We start from the raw sequence: 11,903 nt of genomic DNA, 5'->3' as shown, positions 1-11,903 counted from the left end.
TTTAAATTCATTCATAAATGCTCTTTCATCTTATCTGAAATAATCTCTTACACTAGCTTCACTACAGACTTCATTGCAACAATATGAGGAAAAAAACACCAAAATCAAGCAATTGCTTATGAAAACCAAGAAAGAACTGGCAGATTCAAAGCAAGCAGTATGTTAATTCTTCAGTTTCACATTCAATACTTATTTATAGTGTATTTATGAATAACTTCTTTTGACTTAACCAAGATTCTTATTCTGTAGGAAACCGGTCAATTAATGGTTCAAGCATCTTTAAAGGGTGAGCTGGAGGCATGCCAACAGCAAGTAGAATTCTATAAAGTAAGATTCTTTTTGCTTTTAAATGTTTAGAGAAATTTTCCCATATAGAAGTAAGGTACCATTTAGGGATTTTTCTAAGTATTATTTCATATATGAGGTCTGTCCAGAAGGTTTCAGCCATGTAATAGGAAAAGTAGAGACATTCATTGAAGAAGCTACAAGACACAGGAAACATTGTATGTAGGACAATGATACCTCAGTCCCCTTCAAAGTAGGTACTTTGGAACCTCACATAGTTCTCCCAGTCGTCATCAGCTGCCCCGTCATATTTTCCTGAATCTCATTGATAGTCTGAAATCTTTTCTCTTTCAAAGGTGATTTTAGTTTTGGGAAAAGCCGGAAGTCACAAGGTGCCAAATCTGGGCTGTAGTGGGACTGAGTCATCTGAGTGATTGGATGTTTTGCCATAAAACTCTTCATGAGTGGGTGTGTTGTCATGATGAAGCTGCAGTCACCAGTTGCCCATAGCTGTAGCCTTCTGAATCATCCAGATAGTTTCCATGGAGGAATGTTTAAGCTTAATGCCAATTTTGATGCAGATTTGTTGCTCTACTTGCTCAGTCATTTTGAATACCACAGCCACACAGTACACATCCTCACTCAACAGCATTTACTACCCCAACTTACTAGCACAGTGAAGTAATCATTGTTCACACATGCACATTCCAGTCCACTCTCCGTGGTTGCCAAGTTACATCAGTGTCGCATAAACCATTCTCAATATATTAACAATGGTTGAGCTTTTTCTGGACAGCCCTCATGTATGTGTGTGTGTGTACACGCCCATGTGTATACACATATATATACATGTAACTATTTGTGTAACATGAAATAGACATATGTATAGATATACACATATGTATCAATCATGCACACAGTCAGCCCTTTGTAGATTTGGGTTTCACATCCTCAGATTCAACCAAGCACAGATCGAAACAGTATTTTTGATCCATAGTTGGGATCAAAAATACGCAGAGAGGCAACTATATGCATTGTTCTATACCATTTTATATAAGGATCTTGAGCATCCTTAGATTATTGTATCCACAGCATTCTTGGAACCATTCCACCACAGACACTGAATCAAGTGTATGTTTTTTCCCTAAATATTCTTCCTCTTTGGGTGTTTAATTAAACTTTGAACTGTATATAACATGTAGTTTGGAACTTTTTCATGATAGATTTTTTTTATTGATGTTGATTTAAGTGAAACTAATTTATAGCCCTGGCTGGTGTGGCTCAGTGGCTGAGTGCCATCCTGCAAATCAAAGAGTCACTGAACTGATTCCCGCTCTAGGACACATGCCTGTGTTTCCGGCCAGGTTCTCAGTAGGGAATACTAGAGGCAACCACACATTAATGTTTCTCTCCCTCTTTTTCTCATTCCCTTCCCCTCTCTAAAAAATAAAATAAATAAAATCTTTAAAAAAACTTAATTTATAAAGAAAAATGTTCTTTATTGTCTCTTTCAGTAGTAACAGATAATTTTGATATTTAATTATGTCCTTTAGTTATTTGAGACTCAGGTCTCCAAATTCAAGTTTATGTTTAAGGAAAATTTGTTTTACTAATGATGATCATATTTACTAGAACTTCATTGAAAGATTTTGCCTCTAGATTCGGCTGGCTGAGATAACATCTGAGAAACACAGTATTCATGAGCACCTGAAGACCTCTGCAGACCAGCACCAGCGTACATTGAGTGCATACCAGCAGAAAGTGACAGCCCTTCAGGAAGAGTGCCATGCTGCCAAGGTTTGTTCTTCACACAGAAGTAGCATGTCACAGATGTTATTATTAACTAGATAGCAGCTTACTTGAGGACTATGGCCCTGCATTTTAGTGTTTGCTGTTACTTAAGCATGCTTGTTAGATGAATACCAGGTTCAGCTCATCTGACCTAAACACCAGCTTGATCGAAACCCTGTCACATGGATAACCTTTTTTCGCTAAAAGGAAAGACACCAGAACATGTTTTTATTACGACCTTATGTGTAAGGAAGTTACTGTTTTAAAGTTTTTATTAGAGAAGTCTTATAGTTCTTTGTGAGAGCTAAATGATTATAAAATTATATTCTAGTAGAGTGGCTATTGGGACCTACTTACTTACATACAAAACAGAAAAATTACATTAGCTTTGTTACAAGTGTAGCTCTTACCTAAGCAATCTTTTCAGAGTCCTGGGAGTTTACAGGTCACATCAGCAAAGTGAGAGGACTAGAGTTTAATTTTTCCACTCTCTTTTGAAAACTTCAAGTAGCTTAATTTCTTTGAATCATATTTTCTTGTATTTACTTTTTTTTAAAAGGGCATATCGTACATGAAAGGCTTCTTAAACTTCCAAAGACAAATAGTGCCATTATAAAATTTAAGGGTAGTTCCCTGAATGGTTTGGCTTGATGGGTCAGTGTTGTCCCACAAACCAAAAGGTTGCTGGTTTGATTCCTTGTCAGGGCACATGCCTGGGTAGTGGGTCAGGCTCCCAGTTGGCGGTCTGTGAGAAGGCAGCCAACTGAGTTGTCTTTTGCACATCAAAGTTTCTCTCTTTCTCCCTCCCTCCCTTCCCTCTCTCTAAAATAAATAAATAAATAAATATAAAAGCTATGGGTAGTAAACTAATCTACCAAGTGTCAACCCATGCTCCCTGGTGGCAATTCAACACCAAAGGAATTCCCACTTTGGGGTGCAAGTGAAGAAAGAAACTTTATGCAGTGCCAAACAGCTCAATAGTGATTCAGCACAGCTGTGAAAACAACAGCATGGCTGTGAGGCAGCCCTGGGGCTCACTGGCCCATGCCATGCCATGCCACGCCACAACACTCACTGGCCCATGCCATGCCATGCCATGCCACGCCACAACACTCACTGGCCCATGCCATGCCATGCCATGCCACGCCACAACACTCACTGGCCCATGCCACTGTATTGCTAGACATCTCTGCTCTGCTCCTCACTGATCTGCTTTGGCCTGCACTGGTCTGCTCTGCTCTGCTCTGCTCTGTTTCAGTGAGGCATTTTCAGTGTTTCAGCTCAGCCAGGAAAATGCAGTCTTCAGTGGAAAGGAAAGTGTGCTTACAGAGCCAGAGGGGAGCTCACTTAGATAGAAAGAGTCTCAGCCCCTGGCCCCTGATTGGTTCGTTCTCATGCAAATCAGGACTCCAAAACTTTGCAGCTTGATTAGCCCAAAAGGCAGTGTTCCAATTGGTCAGATTAAGCCCCACTGAGTGGTCTGTGTAGAAGCTGATGGGGGGTAAAGCTGTGCAGCTCTGATTGGATGGGGAAAGCCTCAGTCCTACTGGTTGAAATAGGATTCCAGGAACTCCCTTCTAAAGGCTGGCTCAGCTGGCAGAAACACATTGGTAGGCAGGCAGTTCAGTGCAGGCTTCTCCCTGAGCTGCTGTTTGTGTGGGAAATGTAGAAATGGCTGCTAGGCTTTGTTTTTTAAATGATCACTTAAATGTGAGCCCAGTTAGCCACCAGAAGCCCTTTTTAGTAGGTATCTTCTTTGTCAGGGCTCACCCAGGGAATAAAACATGGTAGAAGCATATATCCTGTAAGACAAAATTATATCATTCTAGATCTTTTAAAAAGTGAAAGACCAAGCAAAGTTTTTAGCTAAAGTTAATCAGGGGGCCAAAGTGTCAGTCATTTTTCTCATTTTCCAAAACAGATTTTCATTTTAACTCATTAATCTCCGAAAGGCAGTAGAAGATAATGTTACAATAGAAACTGCAATAGAAAAGTTTTTTCTCTCTTTTAAATGTTATAGGTGGAACACGCTGCTATAACCTCTGAATTTGAGAGCTACAAAGTCCGAGTTCATAATGTTCTAAAACAAAAGAAAAATAAATCTGTGTCTCAGACTGAAACCGAGGAAGCTAAACAAGAAAGGTAAAGTCTGAATTATAAGAAACATGCAGGGTTTTTCTCCCCAGGCCAAGTTTTTCGCATAGGTTGAAAATCCTAATTTGGTTTCTTTTGACTATGGAATTTTACATGTAATGACCAACAAGAACAGAGACTTTGGCTTCACTGTGAACTCAGACAACACCAAGGAAACATAACTATGAAGGGCACTGTTACAAACTCAAAAATATATGTAAAACACTGAAACCAGGATATAGTCTTTGAGATGTAAGCATAATACTTGCATCTTATACTGGATCTGGTCATAGTGGAAATACAAAGGTATATTATAATTAGGTTTTCTAGTTTTTCTTTTTTTTATTTTCCAAGTAAGTTGTCTCCATTTTCCCTCTACCACTACCCCCGACCCCAGCCATCCCAACGTCCCACCCTGGATCCTGCTACTCACCTTTGGTTTTGTCCATGTGTCCTTTACACATGTTAATTGATAACCCTTCCCCTTTTTCTCCCCGTTATCCCCTCCCACCTTCCTTCTCATTACTGTCAGTTTGTTCTTAATCTCAATCTCTCTAGTTATATATATATTTTTAAAGATTTTATTTATTTATCTTTAGAGATGAAGGGAAAGAGAGAAGGAGAGAAATATCAATCTACAGGTGCCTCTCATGTGTCCCCTGATAGGAAATGGCCTGCAACCCAGGCATGTGCCCTGACTGGGAATCAAACAGCGATCCTTTGATTCTCAGGCCCACGCTCAATCCACTGAGCTACATCAGCCAGGGTTAGTTATATTTTTTTTTGCTAGTTTGATTTGTTGATTAGGTCCCACTTATAGGTGAGAACATATGGTATTTGTCTTCAACGCCTGGCTTATTTCACTTACCACGATGCTCTCCAGATCCATCCAAGTTGTCATAAAGGGTAGGAGCTCCTTTTTTCTTTCTGCTGTGTGTTATTCCATCATGTAAATATACCACAGTTTTCTGATCCACTCATTTGCTGATGGGCACTTAGGTTGCTTCCAGTACTTGACTATTAAAAATTGTGCTGTTATGAACATTGGAGTTCATAGGTTCTTTTGAATTGGTGTTTCAGAATTCTGAGGGACTAATCCCAGCAATGGCATTGCAGTTTAATTTTTAGTTTTCTGAGGAAATTCCATACTTTTTTCTACAGTGGCTGCACCATTCTGCAATCCTACCAACAGTGCACTAGGGTTCCCTTTTCTCCACAACCTCTCCAACACTGGTTGTTTGTTGCTTTGTTTATGATGGCCATTCTGACCTTCATGAAGTGGTATCTCATTGTGGTTTTAATTTGCATCTCTCTGATGGCTAGTGATGCTGAGCATCCTTTCATATGTCTCTGGATCCTCTGTATGTCCTCCATGGCAAAGTGACTGTTCAGGTTCTTTGCCCATTTTGTAATTGGGTTGTTTGTCTTCCTTGAGTGGAGTCTTGTAAGTTCTTTATATATTTTGGAAACTTTATATATTTTGTCAAACCCTCATCCAAGCTATCATTGGAAACTATATTTTCCCATATAGTTGGTTCCCTTTCATTTTGCTGATGTTTTTCTTTAGCTGTGCAGAAACTTTTCATTTTGATGAGGTCCCATTTGTTTATTCTTTCCTTTATGTCCCTTGCTCTAGGAGACAAGTCAGTGAAAATATTGCTGCATGAAATACCTGAGATTTTCCTGTCTGTGTTCTTCTCTAGAACTTTCATTGTGTTATGACTTATATTTAAGTGTTTTATCCATCTTGAATTTATTTTTATGTATGTTGTAAGTATATGGTCGAATTTCATTTTTTTGCGTGTAGTTGTCCAGATCTCCCAACACCATTTGTTGAAGACACTATTTTTACTCCATTTTATGCTGCTGCCCCCTTTGTCAAATAATTAACTGACCATAGGAACTTGAGTTTATTTCTGGCCTCTCTATTCTGTTCCATTGATGTATGTGTCTGCTCCTGGCCAGTACCAGACTGTTTTGATTACAGAGGCCATGTAATACATTTTCATATCAGGTATTGTGATCCCTCCTACTTTGTTCTTCCTTCTTAAAATTGCTGAGGCTATTTGGGCTCATTTATGGTTCCAAATAAATTTTTGAAATTGTCATTATATATGTGTGAACTATGTCATTGGTACGTTAATAGGGATTGTGTTAAATCTATAAATTGCTTTTGGTAGTATGGAAATTTTGATGATGCTGATTCTTCCAATCCATGAATATGGTATATGCTTCCATTTATTTGTGTCATCCTTAATTTCTTTCTTCAGTGTTGTATACTTTTCTGAGTATGGGTCTTTTACTTCTTTGGTACAGTTTATTCCTAAGTACTGTATTTTTGTTGTTGCTATAGGAAAATGGGATTTTTTCCCTGATTTCTGTTTTTGATATTTCATTGTTGTACAAGAATGCCTTTGATTTCTGAATATTGATTTTGTATCCCACTGTTTTGCCAAATTCACTTACTAGGTCTAGCAGTTTTTTGGTGGAATCTGAGGGATTTTCTGTGTACACTATCATGTCATCTGCAAACAATGACAGTTTTGCTTCCTCTTTTCCCATTTGGATGGGTTTTATTTCTTTTCCTTGTCTGCTTGCTGTGGCTAGGACTTTCAATACTATGTTGAATAGGAGTGGTGAGTATAGACATCCTTGTCTTCTTGCTGGTGTTAATAGGAAAGCTTTTAGTTTTTGCCCTTTGAGTATGATGTTGGCTCTACATCTCTCGTATGTGGCCTTCATTATGTTGAGGAATGTTCTTTCTGTTCTCACTTTGCTGAGTGTTTTTATCATAAATGGGTGCTGTACCTTATCAAATGCTTTTCCTGCATCTATTAATATGATTATGTGATTTCTTTTCATAATACATACGATGTATTACGTTTATTGACGTGCCAGTGTTATATCATCCTTATATCCCTGGGATGAATTCTACTTGATCATGGTATATAGTTTTTTATTGTATTGTTGGATGCAGTTTGCCCATATTTTGTTGAGGATTTTAGCATCTTATGTTCATCAGCAGTAGTGTCCTGTAGTTTTCTTTCTTTATTGTGTCTTTATCTGGTTTTAGGATTAGGATGATACTGGCATCATAAAAAGAGTTTGGGAGTCTTCCCTTTTCTTGAATTTTTTGGAATAATCTATGAAGAATAGGAGTTAGCTTGTCCTTAAATGTTTTTTGAAATTCTCCTATGGAACAGTCCACAGCTTTTGTGTGCTGGAAGTTTCTTGATTACTACTTAATTTCATCAGTTGTTATTGATCAGTTCAGGCTCTCTGCATCTTCTTCATTCAATTTTGGAAGATTATATTTTTCTAGAAATTTGTCCATTTCACCCAGGTTGTCAAATTTTTGGCATTTATTTCTTTGTAGTAATTTCTTACAGTCCTTTGTGTTTCTAGAGTATCTGTTGTCATCTCCTCTCTTTTATTTCTGATTTTGTTTATTTATGTCATCTCTCTATTTTTCTTCCTGAATCTGCTTAAAGGCTTGTCGATTTTGTTTATCTTTTCAAAGAACCAGCTCCTAGATTTAATAATCTTCAGAATTGTTCTTTAGTCTCTGTATCCTTTAATTCTGCTCTGATCTTGGTTATTTCCTTCCTTGTACTTACTTGCTCTGGACTGTTTTTGTTTTTGTTCCTCCAGTTTTTGTAGATGTTGGATTAGGTTGTTTACTTGAAATGTTTCTATATTTTTTAGGTAGGCCTGTATTGCTATGAACTTCCCTCTCAGGACTGCCTACGCTGTGTCCCATAAGTTTTAGGTTGTTATGAGTTCATTTTCATTTGTTTCCAGAAACTTTCTGATTTCTTTCTTCATCTCACACTTAACCCATTCATTGTTTAATGGTATGCTATTCAATATCCACAAATTTGAGTGTTTTTGACTTTTTTCCTTGAGGTCGTTTTCTAATTTCAAGCCCTTGTGGTCTGAGAAGATACTTTATATGATTTCAGTTTTCTTGAATTTGTTGAGGCTTGTTTTGTGTCTTGTTATGTGGTCTGTCTTTGAAAATATTCCATATGCATTTGAAAAGAATGTACATTTTTCTTTTTGGGGGTGATAGGCTCTACATATATCAATTAAGTCCGTTAGATCTAGGGTGTTGTTCAATGTGGCAATATCCTTGTTGTTTTGTTTGGAAGATCTAGCCATTGTTGACAGTGGGGTGTTAACATCCTCTAGTGTGAGTGTGTTGCTGTCAATATCTTGAAGTCCTCCAAGATTTTCCTTATATATTTGGGTGCTTCTATGTTGGGTGCATATATGTTTACAATGCTTAAGTTTTCTTGATGGATTTTTTCCTTTAGTATTAGGAAGTGTCCTTCTCTGTGTCTTTCTATGGTTTTTTGTTTGGAATCTATTTTGTCTGATATAATTACTGCTACCTCAGAGTTTCTTTTTTGTCCATTTGCTTGGAATTTTTTTCTAACCCTTTCCTTTCAGTCTCTGTAGGTCTTTGTTCTGAGGTGAACCTCTTTTAGGCAGCGTATGTGTAGGTCATGTTTTCTTATTCAGCTACTCTATGTCTTTTGATTGTCTATTTAATACATTTACATTTAAGGTTATTATTGATAGGTATTTATTCATTGCCATTTTACTCCCTTTGTACTTGTGTTCCTCTCTGTCTCATTCTTTATCTTTCTTTTTTAAAGCAGTTCCTTTAGCATGTCTTAAGTGCTGGTTTGATGGAAATGTATTCTTTGAAGCTTCCTTTTTCTGGGAAACTCCTTATCTTACTTTCCATTTTAATGACAGCCTTGCTGGGTAGAGTAGTTTTGGTCGCACGCCTTTGCTTTTCATTACTGAGAACATTTCTTTCAGTCCCTTATGTCTTGCAGTGTTTCCATTGAGAAGTCAGCTGCTAGCCTTATCAGGGCTCCATTGTATGTTCCTATTTCTCCCTTGCTGCCTTTAAGACTGTGTCTTTGTCTTGGAATTTTGCCATTTTAATTATGATGAGTCTTAGAATGGGCCTCTTTGGGTTCCTCTTGATTGAGACCCTCTGTACTTCCTGCATTTGTGTGACTTTTTCTCATCAAATTAGGGCAGTTTTCCATCATTACTTTTTCAGATAGGTTTTCTATCTTTTGCTCTTCTTCTCTTTCTGGTATCCCTATTATACAAATATTACTATGCTTTATGTTGTCCTGAAGTTCCCTTAACACCTCTTCATTCTTTTTTAGTCCTTTTTCCTTTCTTGCTCTTTCTGGGAGTTTTTGTCTACCTTGTCCACCAGCTTTCTGATTCGATCCTCTGCTTTATCTAGCCTGCTTTTGATTCCTTCTATTGTGTTCTTCAATTCAGACATGGAAGAATGAGTCTTCATTTCCTCTTGGCCCTTGTTGATAGTTTCTACTTCCTTTTTCTTGTTAATACTCTTTGCAGTAATTTCTTCATATTTTCCTGTAGTTTTTGGTAGTTCTCAGAGTGCTCATTGAGCTTCCTTATACCCATTGTTTTGAACTCAATATCTGATAGTTGACTTGCCTTTATTTCATTTAGCCTTTTGTAGGAGACTGTTCTGCATGGCGTGGGCCCAGCCTCCACTCAGAGATGCACAGGACCCATGCCCATGGATAGTTTCTCTCATGGGGAATCAGGCCTACAATGTGCCTAGGGCTCTTTGAGTCTTGCTTTTTGTTAAAAACTCCTTCACCCAGATTTGTGGCAAACATTTACTGCAAAATAACTTCCTAAAATCCATGCTAAACCTTCCTAGGATCAGTGTAACGGGTCCAGCCACTTTTCCCTTTTCATTTGCAAATATCCCTCTTCTGTGATGTGGTTAATGGCATTGGCTCCTTTGTTTTCTGTAAAAGGTAACCACCTAAAGCAACTTGTGCATAGTAAATGAGGACCATCTTGTAATATACCGAGAAACCCAATAAAGGACGGTCCCGGCAAGGGCTGTGGTTTTGCTCCCCTTGAGAGAAAAAGCCATGCTGTCTGTTTTCCTCCAGTGGACTTGGTAGTCAATGTGAATGACTCATTTCATCCATAATGACATGGGCAGCCTTCTTTCTGAGGCTTCCTCCTTTCCTTTTTTGGGAGTTTGCTTTTTTGTCTTCCCATTGTTTGTGAGATTCTTCTGGTTTGCCTCTGCTTCTTTTTCTTTATTTATTTAATATTTTATTTATTTATCTTTAGAGGGGAAGGGAAGGAGAAAGGAAGGAAACATCAATGTATGGTTGCTTCTCGTGCATCCCCTGCAGGGAACTGGCCCCTGCTGGAAACTGACCTGCAACCAAAGCATGTGCCCTGACTGGGAGCCTCTGCTTCTTATATTGTTCTGTTTTGACTCTGAGTTTGTGATGTGAACTTCTATGGTAGGAGGCCTGTGAGATTCAGTGGTGCAGTCAGCTTGACCTCTTGAACTTGATGCTCTTGGGATGTCCTTGATGCTGTTTATGTTGGCTCTCTGGATATAATTGGACTTTGATTGTCGTTGGGTTGTTGTATGGTAGGTCTCTCCCTCCAGCTGGTTGGCTGAGGGTCACTCCGCCCACCATGTCTTGTGTGCTGTTGTGCAGGTGTTGCCAGAACAAAACCACAAAGCCCAGGAGACAAGCCTACATCCGAGGAAATATTTCCCACCCTCCTGCAATCCCGCTATCAATGCAAATGAATAAGTGTTAATAAGGCTGTAAAGAGATTAAGACTATTATATGGGAAGAGGGAAATAAGCTATAGTATAAATTCTAGTGGTTTTAATGTTCACAAACTTGCTGGATAAGAAAGTTTGTGAACATTAAAACTTTCATATGTTTTATGAAAGTTTTAATGTTCATAAAACTTTAAAAAAACCAGGATAGAAAGTATTGCTGATCATGGAGAAGACTATAGTGGATTTTATCTAGGTAGCCTCTAGTATTTACCACTGTTTTTTCTGTCGGGATCCGTCTCTGGTGATGTCAGATTTTAGCCTGTCTGACCTTAGGCAGCCTGCTCTAATACTGCTGATGATCTACTGTCTGTGGCTGTTTACTTTGTTAATCTAGTCACTCTATACTCAGAAGTGAGGCTTAAGCCCCATAGGATAGGGCAGTATCCCTCCTGTGGTTGGGGCTATTGTTTCCCCTCAGGCTGCAGCTGTTCTAAGGGTAGTGATCTGCCTGAACAGGATGGCTGCTGCTGAAGGGGTAGTGACTCAGCACCAGTATCCCAGTGGCCACTTTCTCAATTCTCTCCCCAAAGCCTCCATCCCTCTCTTGTCAAGCGTCTCTAGTCCTCATTGCCCCACCTTTGCCAGGGATTTGCTGACTGTGGCTGCCTCCTTCAGTTGTTAGTCTAGTCACTCTGCACTCAACAGTCAGGCTTAAGTAGCACAGAGCTGGGTCAGAGTCTCTTCAGTGGGGAGGTTAGGGTTATTCTTTCTCCTTAGGCTGCTGCTGCTGCTCTGAGGGGAGTGCTCTGCCTGAGCACAAGGGCTGCTGCCCTTTGGGAAATGACTCAGCACCAGGTTCCCCGCAGCTACTCTCTCAGCTCTCTCCCCAGAGCTTCTGTCTCCAGTGTCTCCTCAGGCATCTCTAGCCTAGTCTGTCCCTGTCTTTGTTGGAGCTTCAGGTACATGGCTACAAATGAAAATTTGTGTGTTAGCCCTTTAAGTGTCTCTTTGCAGCTCCAGCCGTCCATCTTTGGCAGAGAACAACCCTGCCACTTTTCACTGCTAGTTGTTATCTGTATAC

The 11,903-nt window shown here is 39.1% G+C and overlaps 1 protein-coding gene across 3 annotated transcripts in view; it reads left to right on the top strand.

Moving 5' to 3' along the window:
- The window catches only part of GCC2 (GRIP and coiled-coil domain containing 2), a 98,257-nt gene that overhangs the window by 55,947 nt on the left and 30,407 nt on the right, over positions 1-11,903 (top strand). For all 3 annotated transcript variants that reach the window (XM_037070669.1, XM_037070673.1, XM_037070663.1), the window contains exons 14-17: positions 57-157; positions 250-327; positions 1,945-2,082; positions 4,097-4,218. In XM_037070669.1, coding sequence (XP_036926564.1) covers positions 57-157; positions 250-327; positions 1,945-2,082; positions 4,097-4,218 — 439 coding nt within the window. The remainder of the gene's footprint in view (positions 1-56; positions 158-249; positions 328-1,944; positions 2,083-4,096; positions 4,219-11,903) is intronic.

This window comes from Sturnira hondurensis, unplaced genomic scaffold, assembly GCF_014824575.4.
Source record: "Sturnira hondurensis isolate 20B ecotype Veracruz unplaced genomic scaffold, ASM1482457v3 Scaffold0001304, whole genome shotgun sequence".
Classification (NCBI taxonomy): Eukaryota; Metazoa; Chordata; class Mammalia; order Chiroptera; family Phyllostomidae; genus Sturnira; species Sturnira hondurensis.
The sequence above is the reverse complement of the archived record's forward strand: the minus strand, read 5'-3'. Positions and strand labels throughout refer to the sequence as shown.